The following is a 27,815-nucleotide window of genomic DNA, read 5'->3' as shown; positions in this document are numbered from 1 at the left end:
ACTTGGCATGGCATGCCGTGTTGAAGCTATAAAGTCATATTGATAGAAAATAATCAAATTGCTGGTGTCTATAAAATCCTAATTCATATATTAGTTTATAATAATATTCCTTTATATTAGACTTCACCATGGGAAGTAAGTAATATCTTTCTGAATGATATTAGTGGAAGTAAGAAAACTGTAAAATATGGCTGTTTGTGATGATTAGTAGAATAATTCAATGATAAGGAAGACTAAAGGGGTTAGGGTAAGATTAAGTCTGTAAATATCAGATTATCAACTGTTTGAATACAACTTGAATAGAAAAGATTATATAATACATGTTTATTGAGAGAGAGGGAGGGGGAAGAGGTGGGGAATGGAGAGAAAAAGATTTGATTTGTTTTACAGCATATTAGCCATCTATGGGCTATTTTTGTCTGATAAAGTTATTGAATGGGATCTTATAGGTAGAATATGTTATATTCTCAGAATACATTACTCTTATAAGGAAATTTTACAATTACTCTTAGAAAAACATCACTCTTTGACATTGGTAATCTTTGTCCTCAACTTGATTAACTTTAAGCCACTACCTCCTTATATCATTTTGGAGGAAAATAGATGGTTTTGACTTTTTTAAAACTTTAAGCCATTCTTATATCATTTTGAAGGAAAATAAGGGTTCTGATTTTTAGAAAAATTAGCTTGAATAATACGGTTGGGGATGGACTAAGGCATAACGTGACCAACCAACTGATTGAATTGAGCCTCCCTAACCTCTTGTCCAGCTGAAATAAAGATCAAAGTGGTATATTGTAAGTCACATGATCATTTATGCAATCAGGTCATGGACTGGTCAGCCACCAGGATCCTGGCATCATGGGTCGCCATTTATGGCCTAGAAATTGCCCAGTTCTTGGGAGAGGGAGAGGTTTACATCTTTGTATAGGGTTATTTGTGGCCCTGCTGACAAGGTGTAGGTAGGGAGAGAGAGAGAGAGAGAGAGAGAGAGAGAGAGTGGGAAGAGAAAGAAAGAAAAAATTCAAAGATGCTTTTACTTGCCTGAGTGATGGTCCAAGTTCATCCCATTTAAGAATTGTGTAGAAACTAGCCAAATACTCATTGCATCTTATCAAGAAGTCATTAATTTGTATTAAGCTGGTAAAAAGAAAAAGAAAATATTTGACAATTGTTAGCAAAAATATAAACACAAAGAAAAAAAAGGGAGGAAAATATAATGAAAACTGCATTTGACAATTTTAGGTTTTTAAGGAAAAAAAAATTTAAAGATGATAAAATGGCTTATGAACACTTAAAAACATTGTGTTGATTTTTTAATATCTATATAATAAATTAAAGTTTATTTCCCCCTCATATACAGTTCGAATAGAAAAATAAGCACTTCCTACACGAACCATTTCCAATCAGTACATACAGCATTTCCTAAACTGTATTTCTCTAAACACATTTCATCCCATATACAAATTATGACATTCATTCTGAACAAACTTCAAATATGCATTCTCACAAAGATGGTTAACACTTTACTGCAGTTTCATGATAAATCCAATTCTTAAAAGTACATTTCTATCAAATACATTTAAATATGAGCTGAAATTACATTTTTTTAATACGTGCTGAAATAATAACATTATTTTGTAACTATTCTGTACTTTCATCTAACAATTTAATAAATAAATAGTGACTTATGTAGAATATGGACTGTGCTGACATTTTTTTTTCTTTTTTTTTTACACAGTGATCACCACTTATCAAGGCCCGGAAGCCACTCAGGGATAAGGGTTATTGCAAGTACATTACGTTAGTGTGGAGATTTGATGAAGTGTTTACTTAAGGGGGCGGTTCATTAGGAATTTGTTAACGTTGGACTTGAAGACATCCAAGTTGTAGTCAGGTGGGAAGCAGGCAGACGGAACAGAGTTCCACAGGCGTGCAGTTCTAAGAAAGAAGCTTTGTTCATGGAATCCGCGTTTTGATTTAGGCACAGATATAGAGTGGGGGAAATTTTTCACAGTGGATTCAGCTCGACGGGTGTTTTTCGTGAAAGATTGGCGAGGGGGGACCAGAGATTGGAGTTCAGACGAGCACCTGCCATGGAAATAACGATAAAACAAGGATATGCTCGCAACGTCTCTTCTGTGGGAGAGAGGTTGCAGCGTAGAGAAAAAGGCATCCCCCACTAAGCCACAAAGTCTATTTTGTACTCTGTCAAGGCAGGATAGGCTGTTTTTAGCAGCTCCTGCCCAGATATGGCAACAGTATTCCATCCTTGGACGTACTTGGCTTTTATATAGATAGAGAATTACATCAGTAGTGAGATATCTTCTGGAGCGGTAGAAGGATCCCACCATCTTTCCAGCGACCTTGGCAACAGACTTGATGTACGTGTTCCATTTCAGATCAGGAGTAAAGGTCAAACCCAGAAGCTTGTCAAAACACGGGGCCTCACCCAGACGAGAGCCATCCATCACAATTGATGCCAGATGGGGATCAGAGCATTGATGATGTAAGGATAGGAGTTTGGTTTTGGATGCATTAAAGGTAACCAGCCACATCTTCCCCCACTGAACCATGCGCTCGAGATCAGAGGAGAGAGAATCAGAGAGAACTTTGTCATTTACAGCCTTTGATGTGTTGCCGTAGATGGTCGTGTCATCAGCATAGATGTCAACGAATGATTTAAGTATGTGTTTAGGGAGGTCATTGATGTAGATCAGGAGGAGAGTTGGGCCCAGGATTGACTCCTGAGGGACTCCAGCATTTATATTGCAGGCCTCCGATTTTTGTCCATCTACCACTACTCTTATGAGCCTATTGGAGAGAAATGATTTAATGATTGAGAAAACATTTCCAGTTATACCGTAGCTGGAAATCTTGTGAAGTAGACCCTTATGCCATACCTTGTCGAAGGCCTTTGATATGTCAAGAGTAATTGCGCTAGAAAGGAAGCCTTTGTCAAGATTCATTAATCCTGTGGGATATAACCGTCAGCACATCTGCGGTAGATCTTGCAGAGCGGAAACCATATTGTGTGTCACTAAGAAGGTTGTTCCTGCTGAGGTGGTTGACTATTTCTCTATTTAATATGGATTCCAGCAACTTATGAGTAACACACAGGAGACTTATTGGTCTGTACTGAGAGGGAGATGACGTATCACTTGAATTCTTAAATACAGGGCAAACTGATGAGGTCTTCCAGGGAGTCGGAAAGCACTTCTCCTTAAGGCAGCGCTTAAATAGTTTCGTAAGTATGGGAGCAAGTTCTGGTTGAAGCTTTTTTAACACTATAATTGGGATGCCATCAGGGCCAGTTGCTTTACTGGAATCTAGGTTCTTGATTAGCTTGGCGACCTCATGCACGGATATTTGTATGTTACCTAGCTTGTTCTGTGTTATAGGAGGAAATATGGGGAGTTGATGGCCTTCGTCGCATAGGGTAGAATTAGCTGCAAAGTTCTTTGCAAATAGTTTGGCCTTGTCTGACGCTGACGAGATGACTTCTGGTCCATTGATAATGGTTGGGATAGAACGCACACTTCTGTTCAGGATCCTATTTGTTATTTGCCAAAACTGGTGGGAACCAAGCCGCTGATCAGCTACCTAGGATTTAACAGTCTGGGCATATAGCTCTCTTCCATTTTTTATTACTCTTTTACAGTGGTTGCTGGCAGTCCTGAAAGCAGCTTTAGTCTCAGTGCATCTATTACGTTGGTAGCTATGGAAAAAGTGATTTCTGTGCGCGATAGCAGCAGCACATTCTGGGGAGAACCATGGCTGGCTGTTAGGTTTTTGTTGGAATTTTTTAGATGGTATGAATTGGTCTATGCCTACAATTAACCATTCGGTCAGATCTGATACTATAGAGGACACTTCCTCTTTAAACATGGAGTGCAGAGGTAAATCAGATATGAATGTACGGAAGCTATCCCAGTCAGCCATAGAGTATCTTATTTAGAAAGCCATTTTTAATATGGGGAGAGGAGGGTATTTTGTAACTATTCTGTACTTTCACCTAACAATTTAATAAATAAAAAATAACTTATGCAGAATACGAACCGTGCTGAAATAATAACTTTATTATTTAGAAAGCCATCCAAGAATCATAAAAAACAATGAGGTAGAAAAAAAATTATTCAGACAAAAAAACTGTACGGATAAGCAGAACAGAAAAAAAAACTATACGGATAAGCAGAACAGGAAAAAAAAAACTGTAGGGATAAGCAGAACAGGAAAAAAAAAAACTGTACGGATAAGCAGAACAGGAAAAAAAACTGTACGGATAAGCAGAACAGAAAAAAAACTGTATGGATAAGCAGAACAGAAAAAAAAAACTGTATGGATAAGCAGAACAGAAAAAAAAACTGTACGGATAAGCAGAACAGAAAAAAAAACTGTACGGATAAGCAGAACAGAAAAAAAAACTGTACGGATAAGCAGAACAGAAAAAAAACTGTACGGATAAGCAGAACAGGAAAAAAACTGTACGGATAAGCAGAACAGGAAAAAAACTGTACGGATAAGCAGAACAGAAAAAAAAAACTGTACGGATAAGCAGAACAGAAAAAAAAATGTACGGATAAGCAGAACAGAAAAAAAAATGTACGGATAAGCAGAACAGAAAAAAAAACTGTACGGATAAGCAGAACAGAAAAAAAATGTACGGATAAGCAGAACAGAAAAAAACTGTACGGATAAGCAGAACAGAAAAAAACTGTACGGATAAGCAGAACAGAAAAAAAAACTGTACGGATAAGCAGAACAGGAAAAAAAAACTGTACGGATAAGCAGAACAGAAAAAAACTGTACGGATAAGCAGAACAGAAAAAAACTGTACGGATAAGCAGAACAGAAAAAAAACTGTACGGATAAGCAGAACAGGAAAAAAAAACTGTACAGATAAGCAGAACAGGAAAAAAAAAACTGTACGGATAAGCAGAACAGAAAAAACTATGGATAAGCAGAACAGAAAAAAAACTGTACGGATAAGCAGAACAGAACAACAAAAAAAAACTGTATGGATAAGCAGAACAGAAAAAAACTACGGATAAGCAGAACAGAAAAAAACTGTATGGATAAGCAGAACAGGAAAAAAAACTGTACGGATAAGCAGAACAGAACAAAAAAAAACTGTATGGATAAGCAGAACAGAAAAAAACTGTACGGATAAGCAGAACAGAAAAAAATGACATGTTTTCAAAACAAATCAATGTATTTGTGTATAAATTAAAAAAAATACTGAGTCATTTTACCGGAAATGATGCCATTTCTATTTTAATTAACTGGTCTTTTTCTTTAGTATTAGTTAAAATATGATATCTGTACTCTCTTTATGGGAGATGAGGTCGATAGATGCTGAAGTTCATAATCTCTAAATTCCTTTATCTATACTCCTCTAAATTTTCTTTTTTTTTTTGTGTGTGTATTGATATTCATATTAAAACCCCCTTTTTATTTATTTAAAAAGAAAATACAACTTTGTTATATATGGATCGTGAAATTGCATTCATCTGCAAAAGATCTAGCTAATTTACATATTCTTTGAAATATTCATTTTAATTAATTCCCTATTAGTTTTTTCGCTTTTCTCATGGGATGATCATCTTTAGTTAACTATTACATATAATTATATTCATGCAGATATTCTGCATGATTATAACGAGTCTTTAAATGGGGTTTAATAATCGTGTAATGGAAGAAATTTCTATTTAAATACGTCATTCTTCCACCAAATGCGTCATACACACACATATTTACTTTTACTAACATAGTTAGTTACATCTCCATATACATGCTAATTTGAATTACCTATTAGACATTCTTTAGTCTCATTCTGTACAAGGGTTTTTCAGGATAACCTGGTATGAGGATACTTTTCCCTTGAAGAAAACCCTGATCAAACATTCCAAATAACATGGTATTTTAAGATTCACTATGCATGGCTACAAAAGAAATGGTGCACCTTCACCAAGTAATGTTGCCTCTAGTAACAACACCAGACCAGATGAATTCTTGTTCTGGAATCCGGTAAGACAAAAAGACCACAAGAAAGATATACTATAAAATAGTTTACTAAATGTCGTTTGAACGTTTGAAAAATAAAGGAGAACTTTAATTGAACAATAAGATGTCTATGTATCCCATATAAAGATTAAGTGTTAGCCTCAGATAGGGGACATATACATACATATATGTTTGTTTCATTTAGTGTAAAGTCTCAGAAATAAAAAGGCCTCTATCTGAGGCTAACACCTAATCTTTATATGAGATACATAGACATCTTATTGTTCAATTACAGTCTCCTTTATTTTTCAAACGTTTAAACGACATTGAGTAGTAAACTATTTTATAGCGTATCTTTCTTGTGGTCTTTTTGTCTTACAGGATTCCAGGACAAGAATTCATTATATATATATATATATATATATATATATATATATATATATAAGAATTCATATATATATATGTTTCGGTTGCCGAATCATATTTACGATCCAGCAACTTCGGTTTCTGTAAAGTCTGACGAAGTTGCTGGATCGTAAATATGATTCAGCGACTGAAACATGTGTAACTAAACATATATATATATGATTGAATAAAAATAGAATTAAATTATATATATATGATTGAATAAAAATAGAATTAAATTATATATATATATGATTGAATAAAAATAGAATTAAATTATATATATATATGATTGAATAAAAATAGAATTAAATATTCCTTCATTATAATCAAATATAATTTAATGGCAACAAATTTAAATGTGTGTTGCGGATGAGTAAGGGTCCGAAAGAAAAATACACTAGGCATTTAATAGAAGCAAAATATAATAAAAAAGGACAAATTCAACAAAGGGGTTAAATGTCAGTCAGACTGTCAAGTATGCATAATACTGAGAGGCATATTCTTTTGGTTTTTATAGCAAACAGAAGAGTTTGTTATCCTTAAGGTGGGCACCACAACAGTATGTTCTTATTTGCTTTCAGTAATAATTTTTTTTTTTAATAACGAAAAGGATAAAATATTTAATAAAATCACCAACCGGTGACCAAATGTCACCTGATTTTGATACAAACATTCAATTTATCATCAGCTATCAATCGTTTCTAAAAATAGAAAGATTTGAGTGAGGAAGTATATTGTCAAAGGCAAAATTGTTAAATGAAAATTCACCGGTTCAACTGGAATTCTTACCTGTATCGGAATTCTCGTATCGTATTAATACATGTATCATCATCAACAGTATCTGAAGGCAGGTAATAATCTCTTCGACTTTCAGGGAGGATCGTGTCAAAGATTCGTGTGTGAATATGAACTAAAGCGAGTGTTGCTATCGTGACAACAAGAAGAGATACCAATACAAAAAAAGCCGCTGAAAAAGTAGACAAAAACAAAACATTTCATCAAACAATAATATTTTATAAAAAAAAAAAAATCAATGTGTGTGTGTGTGTGTGTTATAGAAATTGATAACAGAACATTCAAATAAATAAGCGTTAAATTTTTCACAAAATCTAAAATCATTGAAATTTTCTTCTGGGGTCACTAGGGGCAATTATCAGTTAGTGCATAAAATAAATTAAATATATTAGAACATAAAGAAACAAAATTATTTTTTCTTTTTTAAAAGATTTTCTTTGCTTCATGAAACAAAAATAAAATTTCAGTGAAAAATAAAAAAAAATTCAACATTTAAATAATTATTTTATTAACTGATCCAGTTGGCATAAAGGTAAATGTATCTGGTAAGACTAAAGTTCAATCTTCAATAAAGTCAAACAAAAGACTTAAATAGTACTTGCTAAATACTCAGCATTATTAGATAAAGGGCGAGTGGGGTAATCCTGGGAATAGAGTGACGCTCTCCCCTACACCTTGGTGTAGTATCTAATGAAAAGGGAGCCTTCAGGTCGACCTCGACTATAGTCGGCCACTAGGCTTAACTAAGTTTGATACTTTTAAGATTGATAATAAATAAAAACAAATTTATTTCATTTCTGAATTTTTGAGATGAGGATTGGTTATTCATATTATTTGGATTTGAAAAATACAATTGCAAATTACTTAGAACTTCTATCCAGTCATGGCTGATGGAACAAGAGCATGCTACCCCCGTGAAGTAAATAAAGGGTTCCATTTGAAATTCCGTCTAAATTCCAGAGTTTGACAAGATACACCTGAAGAAGGTCGGAGGTTACAACATTCGTCTGATGAATCCAAATAATACAAATTTATTTTATTACATTAAATTTATTTGTTGCAGGATCGGATAAAGATTTTTTTACATAATACTTAACTGTGTGTTCATGTGTAATTTTACTTTTTAAAGTAAATTATGATTGACAGTAAAACTATTTTTCATGTATACTGAATTCGCAATGTTGCCAGTAAGAAATTTACAGTTACTTTAAACAATATTCTCCACCCCAAACTCAGGCAACGCTAGCTGCAATGATAGTATATTTTAGTGATGGGACAATGCTGATATTTTTTCCCCAATTCATTTTATATTCTTGATTCTGATACAATAATAGATTCCGATTTTATTTAAATCTTTAAATATTTAGCTGTAGACTTATTTTTTTTTTTTTTCAATTTTTGGATTACCATAAAAATCCATGTAAATATCTTTTGTAAACGTAAAAAAACATTTGTGGGTGGAGGTGATCTATAGATTTTAGTTTTACTGGTAGTTAAAAATCAATAAATATTTATTTTATCATAGCTATCAGCAATGTTAAATATGGTTTAAAAAAAATCGTTTTGGCATCGACAAATATCGACAATTTTTCTGATGCCAATACCTCAACAGTTTCTGAATTTTCCAAATAATCGTCCCAACACTAGTATATATAGCATCATCTTCCTCACCTGCCTGGTACTAAAGACAACTTTGATGCCTTTGTCACGAAACTAAAAATAGAATTTCTTTAGAATACTGGACAGATCATATAGAACATTTAATCCAACTTGTTAACCCAGTCTTATTTTTGGTAAAGGAAAATGTCCCCTCCGTTCAGCATCCACCCTCCTCTCTTACAAGTATACATTTTGGGATTTCAGATCACATCTTAAATATTGTTGTTTTCTTATCTTTTGTTCGTTGTTTTAGTTAAATGTTGAACGTCTGAATGGTGTTAAATTCCAAAAATTTGCCTTTAAAAAAAAATTGATATGAACTAGACACCTTTATTACTAAAAGTAAAATTTGTTTAGAATTCTATAGGAGTAACTTAAAATCACCTAGTGTATTTAACCCAACTTGTTGATCCAGTCAATTTCTTTGTTGAAGTAAATTCTCCCATTCTTTTAAAAATATGAATTTCTCACAAGTAACTTTAACAGAACTTTGTATTTCATTTCACTTTCATTTCTTTTTGTTGATTTTTATATTTCAATTCATGTTTGTCTATCAAACTTTTATATTTTGTAAAAAGAAAAAAAATCGAACAAAATTGAATGAGTATTAAATTCTTATTCAACTTTTCATTTTTCTTACCGCAATTACTTACTGTTACATGCCATCCCACTGGGTTATAATGTCAAAAATTGACTTTTAATCCATACACAGCAAATGAAGTTTATGTTCTTTTTTATTTGGCAAATTCTACATTTTTCAAAGCAAAATTTGTAAATTTTCGATTTGATGGTGAACACAAATTTCAGTAAAAAATATAAACTTAAGAAAAACATGCAGTATGCAGCCCAAATTATTGAATAATATTTTTTTGCATCTTAAATTTTTTATTCAACAAAAGTTTTAATAATCTATTGTTTATTTTGTGATAAAAAAATTCATTATCATTTTTAGATTTGAGGTGTAGAAGGCTGTAATAATGAGCCCCTCTTATTACAAATAGTATTTTTGAAAAATAGTTTGGAGAAAGGGCTTATTCCTTTCTCAATATTATAGAAATGCTACAAGACATAAGGAGACGATATGTAATTTAATGCAATAATATTTTTCTACTTATTTTTTTCCATTTTCAATCGATACTATGTCCAAGTTTTGCTGATATTTCAAGTTAACCTTTTTTAACGGTAAATCCATATCGGATCCATGTGTGTTGGCCGAAAGTAAGTTTTACGTAGGTGCAGTGATGAATGTATTACTTCAAAAATCAGAAGTGATGAGATCGAGTGTTCATTTAGTTTTTGTTTTTTTTAAATTTTTATTCATTTGTGTTAATATTAATTAAATTTTTTTTTATTCACAGAAAATTTTATGAATTAAGAAAGAATGATTTTTAAATACAATTGACATGCAGCAGAGTAAGATTTGAGAAATCCAGTGTAGACAAATACTTCAGCTAGTATAAGTATATTTATATTAAAAAGAAAATTTAATTGAAATTTACAGAAAATGTTTAAAAATGTAATTTTAAATGACTTAAAAATGAAAAGAAAACAAATTCCATTGATAATCTTCCTCTAACATAAAGTTCGACTTGAAATGATTTATCTAATTTTGATTCAGATGAGAAGATTTTTATTTGTTAATCTTCTATTATGTTATTGACAGTATAATAACATCTGTTGTGTCGTGGAACAACAGTGAAAATAAGAACAATCAAGTCGAGGTTCGGTTAAAGAACAAGTGTATTAACAATAATGTACAAAGATAGGAAAGCGTGTATATCTGCTGGGCACTCGGCTAGCAGTTGAAGTGCAGTCGCATCTCTCTCACCGGTGTTGGAATTACTAGTGCTATTTATAGTGCTAATCGGTGTAAATTCCTCTGTTCAAGGAAGGCCAGTATAACACATATTTAATTCATTTAAAAATTGTGTAGTCCTGTCTGAACGAATGGAAACATTTTTCAATCATAGCAAAAAATAAAAAATCATGGGGAATAACTCATTTTTTATTGAAGAATATAAAATGAGTTGTCTCTCTTACAGCTAAAATTTTAGTTATTTTCCTGTTTAACTTAAAAAAGAAACATGCAAATAAATAAAAATAACTAAAATGACTTTGAATCTTAGTAGTACCGAAAAAGTACAGCTACTTATTAAAAAAAAAAAAGAAAACAAGTATTTTAATTTACATTAAATTATATTTACTTAATTGTTAAATTTATTTACAAATGAATCAGAAACCTATTTTCTTTCAATGATTATACAATAAGGAAAAACAGAAACCTCTAATATCCTACATTAGCAAGTGTGTCTGCTTTAAGCGAATGTAGAGAGAAAGAGAGTGAGAAAGTGTGTGTGACAATGAAACACACGTCTGATTATTGTTCGGATGTAAATATCTTGTCATAACTCAACATTGGATAAATGATTTGCGGAAAGACTAGAGTGTAATATATACATCATATATGCGGTCAAGATTAGCATAAGTCTGTAGAGAAAACTCTACAAAAGATGCTTGATGATAGAAAAGTGAAAATGTGTGCAGTATTAATGAGTTGAAAGGATTTTCTCAAAGATCAGCACAAAAATTACATGAGTTTTCTGACAAAGTATGCAAAAATGACATGAGTTTTCTGACAAAATATGCAAAAATGACACGAGTTTTCTGACAAAGTATACAAAAATGACACGAGTTTTCTGACAAAGTATGCAAAAATGACACGAGTTTTCTGACAAAGTATGCAAAAATGACATGAGTTTTCTGACAAAGTATGCAAAAATGACATGAGTTTTCTGACAAAGTATGCAAAAATGACACGAGTTTTCTGACAAAGTATGCAAAAATGACATGAGTTTTCTGACAAAGTATGCAAAAATGACATGAGTTTTCTGACAAAATATGCAAAAATGACACGAGTTTTCTGACAAAGTATACAAAAATGACACGAGTTTTCTGACAAAGTATGCAAAAATGACACGAGTTTTCTGACAAAGTATGCAAAAATGACACGAGTTTTCTGACAAAGTATACAAGTCAATGACAGAGAAGGCATAACAGTGTAGAAACACTGGATAAATTTTAAGATTATTGTTGAGCGTTTTGTATGTCATATTCATATGAAAATTTTCAGGGGTTAAATTTGCATAACGAAACACTAGAATGCACAAGATCTGCTTCTACAGAGAAGAGATCATCATCCTATTTGTATGCCCAAGGGTGGTGGATGAGATAAACACAACAAGTAATGGTGACTAAGTGGTTAATTTCATGGACTGAAAACGCATGTTCAAAATTTGAATCCAATTCGTTCCACTGAAACAGTTTCATAAAACCAACACTTGACCTTATATCTAACTTCCTAAAGAGGAGATAAATATATGCCCACATCATAACTCTACAACCAATGGGTTGAAATTTGTAAGAGATTCTGTATATTGATTGGGCATGTTATACATATAGTTATTAGGTTCAGAAGAAAGTTTTTGCATTATTTAAATTTTGATTTCAAATGCTGCATTTTCAAATAAGTTTTCATTATGATACCATTACTTGTGTTAGGGTCTAAAAAAGAGTTTTCAATCTAATAGATCCCATTTTGTCAACTAAGCTTCAACCCTTGTCTCATCGTTGTAATGTTGCATCTCTGTGCCTGTTTTACAAATTTTTTAATGGAATGTGCTCGATGAACTTGCTGCACATGTGCCCCCTTGACGTACATATCTCGACAAATCTTCTTAGTAACAAAAACTCACTCCTTCATTGTTGAGGTCTCTAAATGCCAGAAAACTAATAATAGTTTCTTCCCTCAAACAGCTAAACTTTGGAATGTCCTTCCAGCTACCTGCTTCCCTGACTGCAGAAGTTTAAATGTAACATAAACCAATATCTTGTCAATCTTTCCTAGGTATAATCCCAAATAGTAACCACTTATGTCCAAGTGACAACAAGCCTTGTTGGGGGTGAATGTAAGTAAAAAAAGAAAATTTATGTATTATTTTAGAAAGTGTTTTTCGTTCTATCTAATCGTTTAAATTACAATTGTTTTAAAACAATTACGTCTTTTTTTTATTTCAATTCAAGATAGGCAGAAAAGCTGCTGAAACAGCTCGCAATATCAATGAAGCATTTTGCACAGGAACCATTACTGAACACACAGCACAATGAAAGGTTTATAAAATTTTGTGGTGGCACCGAGAGTCTTGAAGATGAGTGTAGTTGTTAGCCATTGGATGTTGACAATAATCAATTACGAGTCAAAGTCAATCAACTTGCTTTTGAATTAGATGTAATGTACAACAATTTCAACCACTTGAGAGAGATTGGAACGACAAAAAAACTTGATAAATGGGTGTCTTATGAATGGAACAACAAGCAAAAGAAACACCGTTATGAAGAGTCATCTTTCCTTCTTTTACACAACAAAAACGACCTGTTTTTCGGCTGGATTGTGACTTGCGATGAAAAGTGGGTTCTTTTATGACAACCAGCAATGCTCAGCTCAGTGGTTAGACGTTGACGAAGTTCCAGGGTATTTCTCGAAGCCAGGGCTGCTCCAAAAGAAGGTCATACTGACTGTTTGGTGATCAGTGACTGGCTTCATCCATTACAGTTTTTTTGAATGCAGGTGAAACCATTAAACGAATTGGGCTATGAAACTGCCTTATCTGCCATACTCTCTAAACCTCTCCACCTACCGATTACAACTTTTTCAAGTATCTCGACAACTTTCTACAAGAAAGGCTTCAAAAACCTAAGCGGTATCAAAAACGCCTGCAGTGACTTCATCGCCACCAGAACACAAGATTTTTATATTACACTTGTTTAGTGTTGGCAATTTTTTGTATTTTTTGCTTTTCTTTATTAAAGAATGAATTTTCAAATATAGCATTCTTCTTGAATGACTCTCTTGATATTATTTATTATATAGAAATATTATTGTTCTGACTATGAATATAGAAGTAAAGAGACTTATAATTTTTCAATCTAAATTACGTATATACTTGTAATGTGTGTACACACATAAAAATAGATGACAATGAGGGAATCTTTTTATCAACATTCTCTAAATGCTTCCAAAGACAAAGAAATATTAGAGATTGGTAAAAGGAGTGACAGAAGTGATGGATAAGTAGACAAGAGAGACTTGCCCAGTTATTTATTAGTTAATCAATTAAGATTTTATCAAGTATCTATATAGTAAAGAGACTTATTTTACCATTTACGTGACATATATGAATTAGATGAGAGGCTCAAAGCAAATAAAGTAGTTAAATCAACATGGAGTGGGGGAGGGGGCAAGAGAAATAGCTAAGAGAGAAACGGATGACTTGTTTAGTTAATTACAGATTACGGTCAATTAAAAAAAAATTTCTTTTCAAACATAATTCAATATATATTAAAAAAATATTTTTTCATGTATTTTTCATTATTACGGTATATATGAAAAAAGTGTTGGGAAACAAATATTGATTGTAGAAGCATTTGGTGCAAAACTGAATGGTTGATTAAATTCGGAATGTATTAGTGTGTAAATGACCATAAAAACAGATCTATTTACATACAACAAATATGTATGTAAATATAGGAGTGGAGACTTATAGACCTTGGTCTGTGTAGATGGGTAGGACAAGCAATTGTATATTGGTAAGTATAAGTGTATAGATGTATTTAGATAGATATATGTCTGCCTCTCTCTCTCTCTCTCTCCAGACACACTCACAGAACGACTCTCATGCATCTTGGCTACATGGTATACCTTATTAGTACTTTTTTCAACTAAAATTGTTAACACATTAAAATTCCGGTAATGTTAATGTGCCAATAAAATCGAAGTCAAATTAATTGACTCAATTATTTTAGCTTCATGATTATCAGTTTTCATAATGGAGCATGCATATAATATTTTTGCAAAATTCAAGACAACAAAATATAAAATGAGAACATCCTATTGTCTATTTTCTCATGTGTTACAATTGTTTCATAACCATTTTGACAATTTTAAATATTATATCACTTAAAAATATTCTAAAACAGCTACTCTTCAGACGGCTAAATACACTATTTATATATATATATGAATACATTTAAAATCTGTCTTTAGAGAACAAACACTTGAACCTACCTACATTATTCTTATATTTTCATTTTGTTTTTTATTTTTTGATAGCCTTTGTCTTCAGTAATCACCCTATCTTCGTATTTCTACTTTTTCAAGTACCAATTACCTCTTTTAATATTAATTTAATCTTTTGTAAGTTTTTTATTTTAATAATTATTTTTCTTCCCAATTTGTTTAATTGATGTATTTCCAAATACTAATCCACCCCTTCAAATTTTAGTTTATACTTATATGCTCGATTATTTCTTCGACGATCTCTGATAGTTTTGTAAAACTTTGTTTACATTCTAAGATCTATTGATTAATTAATGCTTAACATTTTATCTCTTCAGAAGGAACTGTGTATGAAAAATGCTATTATCCCCAGTATATCAAAAAGAATATCCGAGTTATCACAATTTTTCTGGGTTAAGTTATACCATTTTTCTGGGTCAAAATTTAATGGCGAATTAAAAAGAATTTCTAAAATACAAAATATGACCTAGTTTCGGAGATATGATAGCTTTTTCAAAGTGTGGTGTAATATCCTTGAATTGGAGACTGGTTTCCCAAACACGATAATAGCTTCGCACTAGAAGTCCAAAATTGAACTTTAAAATATTTTGTTTCTTCATTTCAAAAAGACAAGAATTATTGATCAATTTTCAATGCTTATGAAAGATTTTGGCCATATAAGGGCTTCAGATGCTTCTAGTAAGATAAAAAATATTCCAATCGTTTGTCTAACACCAGAAATCCTCATCAACCCATTTCACTATCAGTTTATCTCTCTGGCCGGAGAAGCGATAAGTGTGGAGGAAAGGTTGTTCTGGGGTTAGAGATGGTGGTTGAGGAGCTTTAGAACGACTCTCACGCATCTTGGCTAGATGGTATTCAGCTTTCTCTTCAATTGACAAGCTGTTGTAGCCACCCTTTGCACTTAGTCTACCCTTCTTAGCTTGATTTTTCTTTTTGAATGGCATTTTGCTAATCTAAAATGAAAAGGTTAAAATTCAAGTAATAAGTGGTTATATTCATAAATATCGTAAACAATATAGAGCAGGCACGCACGCACTGGGAGAAGAACGACGACTACGACGATAGTCGACTCGAAAACTTTACATGGCGCTACGAACAGGATTTATTTTTCAACATAATTTCTTTTGCACGATTTTTGGAGTATAATGGCGTCAGGACAACACGAGGACGGCCAATACATGCAGTTGATTCAACAACTAATAAATCTGCAAAGAGAAAACAATGAGCTTCGCGGAGGGAGTGCCTCGAGTCGGTCTAACACCAAGAAACCAGACCGGCCACGTATCGAACATGGATTCACCGACGCGGACTGGGCGCTTTTCATCGACTCGTGGGCCCGATACAAACAAATGTGCGGCCTTACCGACCCCGTGGAAATCCGCAATGAACTAAGGAAAGCCTGCTCAAATGAGGTAAATAAACTTTTATTTGACTTAGTTGGGCCTGAAACCCTCAATTCTGTCACAGAGGAACAACTCTTAAGGCATATACAGTTCATTGCGGTGAAAGGTCTACACCCGGAGGTGCATAGACATAAATTTCATAACATCAGACAACAGACAGGGGAGGGACCCACACAGTTCTTGGCAAAGCTTCGGTCCCAGGCACGGTTTTGCAATTTCACGGTTCTGTGCCCCAACGAGAACTGCCGGCAAGCTGTAAACTATTCGGAGGACATGGTAGCTGGCCAACTCGTAGCCGGTCTGGCAAATGCGGAGTACCAGTGTAAATTGCTGGCCGAAGCAAATATTCTAACCACTGTGGAGCAGAAGCTTCACAGGCTGGTTAGTTTAGAAACTACAGAGACGTCTGCTCCTCAGTTGCAACGAGGCTCAGAGGGACACTCGACTTTTGGCCTACTAACAACCGAAAAAAAACCATCTCGGAAGGAGCAGCCGCTCAAAACCCCTCAGAATAGTCCTTGTGAAGGGTGTGGGAGGACCTCACACCCCAGTGGGTTAAAAGGGCGGAAGAACTGCCCGGCGAGGGGGCTGAAATGTTTTAATTGTGGCGTCACAGGCCACTTACAAAGAGTGTGCCGGAAACAGGAGAGGTCGACGGCGGAGTCAACAAACGATACCACACGTCAATCGAATATTTTCAGCAGCAGAATGGAGGGAGCACCGGCATGTTACAATCAAAAAGGTAGAATAGCAGCAGTGCCACACCTTGCATGGAGCAGTGGTGGGTTCAGGAGAAGTCCCCCTGAGCCACCACCCTCATTAATGGTCGATGTGTCCCTGATACCAGAGTCCCAGGCTAAATTCGGGTGCGCTTTGGATAAGGGAGTAAGCCGTCGAAAACACCGCATCCAGGCCATCGCAGATACCGGTGCCCAGACGTGTTCGAGTGGCCCAGAAATATTGAAAATATTAGTGTGCACCAGAAGGATCCTGATACCTACCACCCACAGGATACGGGAAATCACAGACGAACCCCTAGATATCAAGGGGGTGGTCCTGACTCAGATTAAGCTCGGTCAGAAGGAAACGCGACAAGTGGTCTACGTTTCAGAAAACACGTCAGGATTCTACTTGTCAGAATCGGCCCTCAAAGACCTAAGAGTAATCAATCGCGACTTCCCGCATCGAGTATCAAAGGCCGATTTATCGGCTTCAGAAAGTGGGACAGCACCGTGTGGATGTCCGAAAAGAGAATCCGCCCTGACAAGCCAGCGAGGATCCCGTTTACCCCCAGTGAAGATAATAGGGAACAGTTAGAGAAGTGGTTACGTGAACACTTTAAGTCCAGCGCATTCAACACCTGCCCCCATCAACCGTTACAAGTCATGTTAGGGAGGCCGCTGGATATAACTTTTACCCCGGGGGCGAAACCATCGGCCGTACACACACCCATTCCAGTCCCTCATCACTGGAAGAAAAGGGTAAAGGATGATTTGGATCGAGATGTTGCGTTGGGTATTATCGAACTGGTACCAGCAGGCACACCTACGATCTGGTGTTCGAGGATGGTAGTCGCTCCAAAGAAAGACGGGTCACCAAGAAGGACGGTAGACCTACAAAAATTGAATGCAGCAACGATGAGAGAGACTCATCACACACCGTCCCCTTTTAATCAGATGTCCGTGGTGCCTGCCCAAACCAAAAAGACTGTCTTGGATGCATGGAATGGGTACCATAGTCTGCCACTCTCCCCAAAAGCCCGGGATGCGACCACGTTCATAACGGAATGGGGTCGTTATCGGTATCTCAGGGCTCCCCAGGGTTTTCACGCATCCGGGGACGGGTACACGCGCCGGTTCGATGACATCACAGTTGACATGCCTCGAAAGACCCGATGTATAGACGACACACTCCTATGGGACAGGTCCTTAGAATTGGCTTTCTGGCATACTGTGGACTATATTACCCATTGTGGTAAAAGTGGGATAGTCTTTAACCCTGACAAATTTCAATTTGCTGACAATGAAGTTGAATTTGCCGGCTTTGTGATAACCTCGGACGGCGTGAAGCCAACTAAAAAAATGACGGAGGCTATTCTCAATTTCCCGACCCCAACGAGCATTACTGGTATCAGGTCCTGGTTTGGTTTAGTTAACCAGGTGTCGTATACATTTGCACAGGCCGATATAATGGCCCTTTTTCGAGAGTTACTGCGGACAAAGAACCGTAAATTTTACTGGGATGACACATTGAATAGACTTTTCGAAGAGTCGAAGAGGAATATCGTTCAGAAAATCGAAGAAGGGGTGAAAACCTTCGATATGAACAAAGCGACCTGCCTTTCAACCGACTTCAGTAAGGTTGGCATTGGGTATTTTCTGTTCCAGAAGCATTGCCAATGCCCAACGGAATTAGGTCCCAACTGTGGTAAGGACCACTGGAAGATGATTTTGGCCGGGTCTCGCTTCATGAAAGATGCAGAATCTCGTTATTCCCCTATAGAGGGGGAGGCTCTAGCGCTGATTTATGGCTTGGAGTCTTGTATGATGTTTATCCTGGGATCCCCAGACCTATTGGTCACCGTGGACCACTATCCCCTAGTGAAAATTTTCTCGGATCAGATCCTTGAGAATATAAAAAATCCCCGCCTGTTCTCATTCAAGGAGTGGTCGTTGATGTACAGGTTCCAGATTAGGCATGTTCCTGGGAAACTCAACGCAGCACTGGACTGCACATCCCGATACCCGGCGCCGTCAAGACACAGCAGACTAAAGGGCACTGACACATCCCAGCAAATCGAGGGGAGTATACAAGCATCCATCATAGCTGCATACGCACATGACCCCAAGTTCAGAGCGATCACCTGAGATAGGATAGTCGCAGCTGCAGCCACCGATGAGGAGTGCCAAACGTTGGCGTCATACATTCTGATTAGCTGAGTGTCTTAATGGCAACGCGTGGAAACACAGGAATTTCATAATTCCGTTTGGCGAGAGCCAACATTTTTTGAATAAAGATTTGAATAAGGTAGAGTCGCCTCCCTTTAATAGCATTGTAAAGTCTCTTCCTACATTCAAACGCTATTTGATCAATTCTGTTCTAAATCCAACACTCTCTTATGAGGACAGATTGAAGCCTTTCTTCTCCAAATCCACAGTTGAATGAGGGGTAGAGACGTTGCTCACTCTAGACTCATTAGGGATCGATGAAGAGGTTAAGTTATCTGCCATGGACAAGGAGAAGATAGAAGAGTTTAAAGACTCAATCGTATGGAAGGAGGGGAAATATTAGGTAAATTTACTGTGGCATCATGATAAACTCCCACAGGTAAAAAGTAACTTTGTGCCTTTCTTAAAGGTAATGGAGAGAGTGGCAGAGTCCTTAGAAAGGAGGGAATGTATAATGAGTACCTCCAAGTGTTTGAGGATTATGAGGAATGTGGAAAATAGTGGGGCAGTTTTTTGTCCCACCTGGAAATCATGAAGATTATATTTGGGTTTCACATAGACCTGTTATTAAGGAGGGAACTGGTGTGACGACAAAAATTTGTCCCGTATTTAACTGTTTGGCCTCGGTATTTATAAAAAGGATTAGGGGTGAAAAAGGATGCCATAGAGGTCACAACAAAGAATACATGAAATGAACAACGTTGGAAGTGTGTAGATTCTGACTCCATATAATTAAAGACAGACGAATATTGAAGGTTGAGAACCGATTTTATTCACTACTAACAACTTATATTAGAAGAGGCAAAGTGTTTGTAGGATGGAATGTGATTTAACAAGGAATGAATGTTCGTAAAACGTTTGTAGGTATGTATGAATTGACAAGGAATGAAGGTCGTAAAATGTTTGTAGGTATGTATGAATTGACAAGGAATGAAGGTCGTAAACTGTTTGTAGGTATGTATGAATTGACAAGGAATGAAGGTCGTAAAATGTTTGTAGGTATGTATGAATTGACAAGGAATGAAGGTCGTAAAATGTTTGTAGTTATGTATGAATTGACAAGGAATGAAGGTCGTAAAATGTTTGTAGGTATGTACGAATTGACAAGAAATGAAAGTTCATAAAATGTTTGTAGGTATGTATGAATTGACAAGAAATGAAAGTTCATAAAACGTTTGTAGGTATGTATGAATTGACAAGGAATGAAGGTCGTAAACTGTTTGTAGGTATGTATGAATTGACAAGGAATGAAGGTCATAAAATGTTTGTAGGTATGTATGAATTGACAAGGAATGAAGGTCATAAAATGTTTGTAGGTATGTATGAATTGACAAGGAATGAATGTTCGTAAACGTAACTTATCTTTTGGACGATGGATGTGGTAGGGGTCGGCCGGTCATCCTGCTGTCGGTGAGGCATGTCCTGGCTTGTAACTGGAAAGCGGATAACTTCTTTCATCAGCAGCTAGCAGCCCGGCGTCTTCGTCTTCTTTTTTCCTCCTCTCTTCTTTGGTTTGTGTGTTTTAGGCAGTGTTTAGAATTGAAGGCGTTTGGCCCATAACATGAGAACGTAATCGGCTTCAGTTCACTGGTGCCTTATTTCTTTTTCTTCTTGATTATGTCTCTTCAGGTTTCGTGACAGAATCCATCCATATGTTCACTGACGCAGCGGGGCGAGTTCTCTTCTCTTCATCTCTTTAGGTCGGGTGGGAGAATCTGTCCGTGCATTCACTGACGCAGCAGGGCGAATCTTCTCTTCCCTCTTTTTGGTTCCCTCAAATCCCTCATTTTATAGTCGCAAACTGGCTCCCAGTGACTGTGATATTTGAGGTGTTTATTTTAGGCGCGGAGCTCTGCCATTGGTCGATAATTATTTTGTGGTTATCTTATTTTTTTTCTTCCCAAGCGGAAGCGATGCGTGGAGCCATGTGCAAAAGACGATTTTTCATTTTGTCTCTCATGGTAGATGCGTTAACATCCGGTTCGTTGCTAATTCTCATCATGTTCCCACAACTGCTCCCTGAAACGTCGAGAGGGTGTAAAGTTTCCGAGTCGACTATCGTCGTAGCCGTCGTTCTTCTCCCGGTGCGTGCGTGCCTGCTCTATATATACTACTAATCAGACGACGGTGTCACTCTTTTGTGTGTCCCGTCTTAATAATCATTCCTATTCTCTACATGCCCTCCCCCCACCATGTGACCACACTACCGTCGTTCTGTGGTCATGTGACTGGAGAATTCCGTGTAGTAGTGAGTTGGTCCTTGCATTTGAGGGGAAAGTGGCCTTGATGCTCGTGTTACCCTCATGCTGCGTCGTGGGACCGGACTCGTTTGCATTGGCTTGTGGTTGATCGGATCTTGGTCCACCTCCATATCTGTTTCTGATGTGTCACAATCAGCTTCTTCCACCTCCATAATCTCATGCATGTTGCACGGTGGTTTGCTGTCCTCCCTTCTTGGTGTTTGGGGAGGTGGTTGATGGGGTTGTTGAGTGGGTGGATACTCCGGCGTATCCATGACCAGTTTGATTTTCCTGAGGAAACGGCGATTGCGTAATGTGATCCTGCCGCTACCATCCAACCGTATCCTGTACTGCCTGTTACCCATTGTCTCGACGACTCTCCCAGTTTTCGCCCATCGTCGTGGATTTGGTCCCTCCTGATTCTGCACGTGCACAGACTCGCCGACTCGGAGCTGTTGGAGGGGGCGGCTGTGTATGTCGTACTGTTCTTTGTTAAGTACGTGCCTTTTCGCCATCGCCCTCTCTCTCAAATCTCTGGTCTCCGTCCAACGGAATTTCTCAGGGTTCCTATTCCTCTATTTTATACTTTGAGGATTTCCCTTCAACCCTATAAGGGAAAATATGAGAGGAATTTATCGAAATACCCCAAATTATGATATGAATGAATGAAAGAAATGAATAAAAGAAGGAAGAGTTAATGATTGTTCAGCATTAGAAACATCATTTTACACATTTTTTTGCATTTTCCTGGCATATTGTTACAGGAAAAAGGGCTGTCCCTTTCCATGTAAATAAGAAGATTAGATAAGTGAAAATGAAATTAGGATAAGCCGAGACTCGAATCTTGTAAGCAAGGTTCAGAAATAGAATGTTAGAAATCGAAATGTTAAAAAGGTCTATTGTTAAATTCTATTAGAAATTGTTTATATTGTAAAAAAAAAATTGATTGTTCATTCTTTTATAAAGCTGAATATTAAAAATGTCAGCTAAAAAGAATGAACAATACAAATTAAAAATACATTGTTAAAAAAAATAGGTTAGGTTAAAAAATAGGTTAGAGTATATGTTGAGAATTCTTTTTGTTGTCAAAAGTGTGTTTGGAAAAACGTGTGCATAGCCATGTGAATTGGTCACGTTTGGGAAACACACTTCTGACATTATAGCAAAAGGGGGATTTTCAATATAGGAGCTAGTTATAGAGTTAGTCAGATCAGGGTAGTTGAGGCAGAACAGTCAGCAGGGTCAGTTGGAGAAAGTTGATCGGCCAAGAGTTGACATGGTCAGAGGAGGGTCCCCTTAGAGGCGAAGGGGTAGAAGGTTAACCATGTAAATACCAATGTGAATTCCTGATGTCATCAGCATTCGACCGGTCCAATGAATAAAGAATCATCTTTGTGTTTTTGTAAAATTGTTGTCAGGTATCATCATTCAACACACAAAAGGTAATGTGTTAAACATCTTATTATGAACATTGTGTAACCCTTCCAAGAATATGTATCCCTCCTCCTCCTCCTCCTCTCTACATGAAATATAAGAACTGTGCATCTATCACTCTATCACCCTCAGTATATATATGAAGTCCCAAGCATCTCAGAACAGAACTGTATATATATAAATGTCTCCCTCTCTCCTTCTCGTCATCAGAATCGTTACCTCCATTATAAATGTACCCGTTATATGTATTGGCCCAATATGAATCCCCCACCATATCTCTTTAATATGAAACCCCTACAACACAACAATATAACCCATGAAAAATGCACTTTTTCAGAAAATTTAAAAATTTAACCTGGGTGATAAAATAGTGTGTGGTCTAAATTTGGATAAAAAGCAAAAAATTGTCTCGTGCATATTTTCAACAAAATCATTAAAAAAGTTTTGCATGAAACAGATTTTTTTCTTGAATAGTGTCCTAAATAGAGTTATCTCCCTTTGAACATAAGGATTTTATGGATTATATGAAAAAATTTAAGATAATATATTAAAATAAAATACTTGGATAATGATAAGAATTGAAAAGGTAAATTTAAAATTTAAATTATTAGCATAAACAGTATGGGATGAAAATAAATTTTAATTAATAATATTTCAATTCCTTCTTATGAAATAAAATGCTAAGCATTAATTAATAAATAAATCGTAGAAGGTAAATAAAGTTTGTATGAACCTATCAAGGATTGTGGAAGAAATAATCGAGTATATAAGTATAAACTAGAAATTTTGATTGGTATTTGGAAATAAATCAATTAAATTGGGGAAGAAAAATAATTATTAAAATAAAAAACTTATGAAAGATTAAATTAATATTAAAATAGGTAATTGGTTGAAATATCATTTAAAATGTAGAAAGATGAAAATAGGGCGATTACTGAATACAAAGGCTTTCGAAAAATAAAAACCAAAATGAAAATATAAAGATGGTGTGTAGGTAGGTGCAACTGCTTGTTTGCTAAAAATAGAAACTATGAATGCATTCATATATGTATAAATAGTGTATTTGGCTGTCTGAAGAGAATTAGTGTATTTGGCTGTCTGAAGAGTTTTGGAACGTTTTTAAGTGATATATTTAAAATTGTCCAAACAGTTATGAAAAAATTGTAACGCATAAATAAATATACAATAAAACGTTTTCATTTCATATTTTGTTGACTTGATTTTTGCGAAAATATATATATCTATATTCCTATAATTTTTTTTTTTGTGTATTGATATTTACATTAAAACCTTTTTCTATTTATTTAAAAAGAAAATGCAACTTCGTTATATATGGGTCGTGGAATTGCAAGGCAAAATGTGTGTGTGCGTGTGTTTGTATGTCTGCCAAAAACTTTCAACACACGAACCGAACACTGACAAAATCGGTATCATTAGAAAGATTGGTCTCTCAGACAATAAATATCCAAAAATTGACCAAAAATATTAATTCTTTCACTGTCAACTAGGGCCGTTTTTTCCATGGAGGGGTCAGGTTTTGCATTGACATTTTTGCAAAGTTATCATATGCCTTGCAATAACTAAGCTTATTTTGGACACCAACGATCTCTTAAGTTGCCATGGGCTCTTTTTTCACTTCCTTTTCCTCTTAGTGTTACCAGTTTGAACCTGGCTACTGTGGCTAATTATTTTTTTGTGCTCGCATGGGTACTCGCTATTTTCATTTATTTTTTAGGGGGTTGGTTAATTATTATTTTTTTTTTTTTTCGCTCGCACCGGTATTTTGATTGAAACATTTTTTTTTAGGACTGGGTTGTTCAATCGCCTTTCTATACCACCTCTTCACACCCAGGCAACGCCAGGTACCCTGCGCTAGTATAATAATAAATACGAAATCTGCATTAATGAAAATATCCCATTTAAGTGTATTTTATGACTGGGCAATGCCAGACGACCTGCTAGTATATATATATATTTTATTTATTACCGTTTTATCTGTTTGGTTACATATGTTTCGGATGTTGGATCGTAAACATAGGCCAACATCCGAAACATATGTAACCAAACAGATAAAACAGTAATAAAAAATAAAACACATATTTGCTCTGCAATAGTATTGAGCACTCTCTTCAGGTTTTTACTAATTACCAGTTTTACTATATATATATATATATATATATATATGCATATATACACACTATTATATAAAAAGTCACTTTGTGTGTGTGTGAGTTTTTTCCTCATAGGTTCCAAAATGGCCGAGCCTATCTTTTGCAAATTTCACACAAAGTGAATTTATATGTCTGGCAGAGTTCTTTAGATATGTTTTGTACAGAAATTCATCAGATAAGTATCGTAAATCAAAAAATCCGATCTTAAAAATAGTTTTTCTCTTATAGATAAATAAGAAGAATATTTACAGAGGAATGTTTTAAGTTGCATCAGCCGATGTCATGTAAAATATTTTTCTGTAAAATTCTCCCATTTTATCTATAACAGAAATACGACTATGTTTAAGATCGTTAAGCACAAATACCAGCTAACGTGATATTGTAAACAAACACGGACAGAATGAAAAAAAAGTTATTTTTTGGGGTAAATTATTCCTCATAATATATAATAATCAATACACATTCTGCATAAATTTAAATATCATGTTTAAGCATATTGTACAACTGGACAACGTCGGGCAGCCAGCTAGCATATATATATAGATTTCTTGTTGATTTTTTCAAACGATAATACATTTAAGTTGCGTCTTCATCTTGAAGATCTTTTTACTTAGAAAATCGCCAATATTTTATTTGGGCTTAAACAAATATTTTTATTTATTTATTTTTATTATTTTAAAATCAGTAATCTACAGAGATGCATGTTTAAAGGCCCTACCTCTCTTCAGCATAGCTTGACTGTCTCTCTAGAAATCGAACCCTGGACTATATGCATTACAGTCTTCTTGTGTTAAAGTTACAAAGTCCTAGATAGTTTTACTGTTATTTTTATCGTTAATAAACTTACGTAGATTCTATTATTGTTTAAAATATATATATATATATATATATATATATATATATATATATTCCAGGTTAAAAATATCCAAAAGTAAAAACCATTGAATTTCAATGAGGATGTTGATAGTGTTCAATTAAAAAGAACAAGAAATAATTTTATTCAATTTAGGTAAACAAAATTAACATCAGTCGCTACAATAAATTTACTGTCTCATTCTTAAAAGACATAGTCAAGCGACAAGAAACTTTTGGTTTTATTCAAGATCAGTCATTTAATAAAATGAAAACTGCATAAAAAAAAATTTTAAAAATAGAAAAAGAAAGGAAAAAGTTTTGGAGACCTTTTTTTAAAACCAAGTCACCAGATATGATTTTTTTAGAAAGGCTGGTTTAATCAATTATAGTGAAACTGTTTTTCATTACTTAAATTATGTCAAAACGCCCATGTGTAAAGTAATGAATCAGCCAAGTAAATCCAGATATGGGAAGGGAAATGGTGCAAGGCTTTTTCAACAATCTACTGTCCGTCTCCAAGCCAACATGTACAATATTTTCTTTAAATTTTGTTAAAGATAATCTTGGTTAAATTTGTTAAGAACTTGGTTTGAATTAAAAATAAGAATTTCTTATTTTAAAATCTTATTATGAAAATTTAAAGTTTTATATAAGTTAATCTACATGAATAGTCTATATCAGTTCTGTGTATAAATACAAAAATAAACAAAAATAATGATAAAATACATTAAAACTACATCTATAATATATAAAGGCAAAATGGGTGTGCATGTCGGTTACTAATTTGGAGAAGTTTCCTTATACTCCCTAGATTGTAATATCTCCGATTTGCAAATGGACGTTGTTTCTATCAAATAATTGATTGAATTTTAAAAAATCCCTGGTTTTCAGTGTTTGTTTATTTGTCATTTTTGTATAAAATTCTAAATTGAATTTATATATGATAAAATATACGATATATGATAAAAATGAAATACTGTGGAAACCAGATGTGTAAAACAGACAAAAGGAAGAAACCAAAAACAGGAGATTTACTGGTTTTGTTTGAATCAATAAACATTTTCAGAAAAATCAAAAAAATACATGCATATTCTTATGCTCATATTTTTTTTAAATGTTGGTGTTGAATGGCTTTAGAAATTGACTTCCAAATTAAACTGAGATATCTGGCTAGATTTTTTATTTCTCTTTTTCTAAAATCAACCTTTATCACTTTCTCACAAGTTTTCTTGGTCTATCCTTGTCAGCTCAGTTGTTCTACATCAATCCAAGAACTCATGAATTCTTTCAGCGTGACCATACCAACAAAATCTCCTGTTCTGCACATATCTTCTTATACTGACTATATTTAATTTTCCTCTGTGATTATCAGATCTTAGTCTGTCTTTAAGACTCTATTGTAATTGTGATATCATTTCCCTTTATGCAACATGTATCTGCAACCCTCATTGGCCGGAGGAGAAAACAAAGGGGAGGGAAAAGAGAGATAGAGATATAGAAAATACAAAATGATAAACAAATTTAACAAGAATCATAAAAAAAAACAAGAGACTTACTGGTTTTGTTCAGATCACCAAACATTTTCAGACAATGATCTGAATGAAAACGGTAAATTTCTTGTTTTTGATGATTTCTTCTGGTGTTTGATTTGTTTTTCATACATTTTGTCTCCACAACATTTTATGATATATCATGCATATTCGTCCATCTGTCACAATTTTACATATGCATGTGTATGTGCGTGTGTGTGTAGATAGGTACAG

At 34.8% G+C, this 27,815-nt stretch overlaps 1 protein-coding gene across 2 annotated transcripts in view; it reads right to left on the bottom strand.

The window, feature by feature from the left end:
* LOC145267165 (protrudin-like) overlaps window positions 1-27,815 on the bottom strand; it is a 116,222-nt gene that overhangs the window by 17,480 nt on the left and 70,927 nt on the right. For both annotated transcript variants that reach the window (XM_080123214.1, XM_080123215.1), the window contains exons 4-5: window positions 7,201-7,378; window positions 1,045-1,140 (exon numbers count right to left, since the gene is read on the bottom strand). In XM_080123214.1, coding sequence (XP_079979340.1) covers window positions 1,045-1,140; window positions 7,201-7,378 — 274 coding nt within the window. The remainder of the gene's footprint in view (window positions 1-1,044; window positions 1,141-7,200; window positions 7,379-27,815) is intronic.

The sequence above is a fragment of the Euprymna scolopes genome, chromosome 42 (assembly GCF_053919585.1).
Source record: "Euprymna scolopes isolate OS-2025 chromosome 42, ASM5391958v1, whole genome shotgun sequence".
NCBI classification, from domain to species: Eukaryota; Metazoa; Mollusca; class Cephalopoda; order Sepiida; family Sepiolidae; genus Euprymna; species Euprymna scolopes.
Note: the sequence above shows the minus strand (reverse complement) of the source record. Positions and strands in the feature narration are given on the sequence as shown.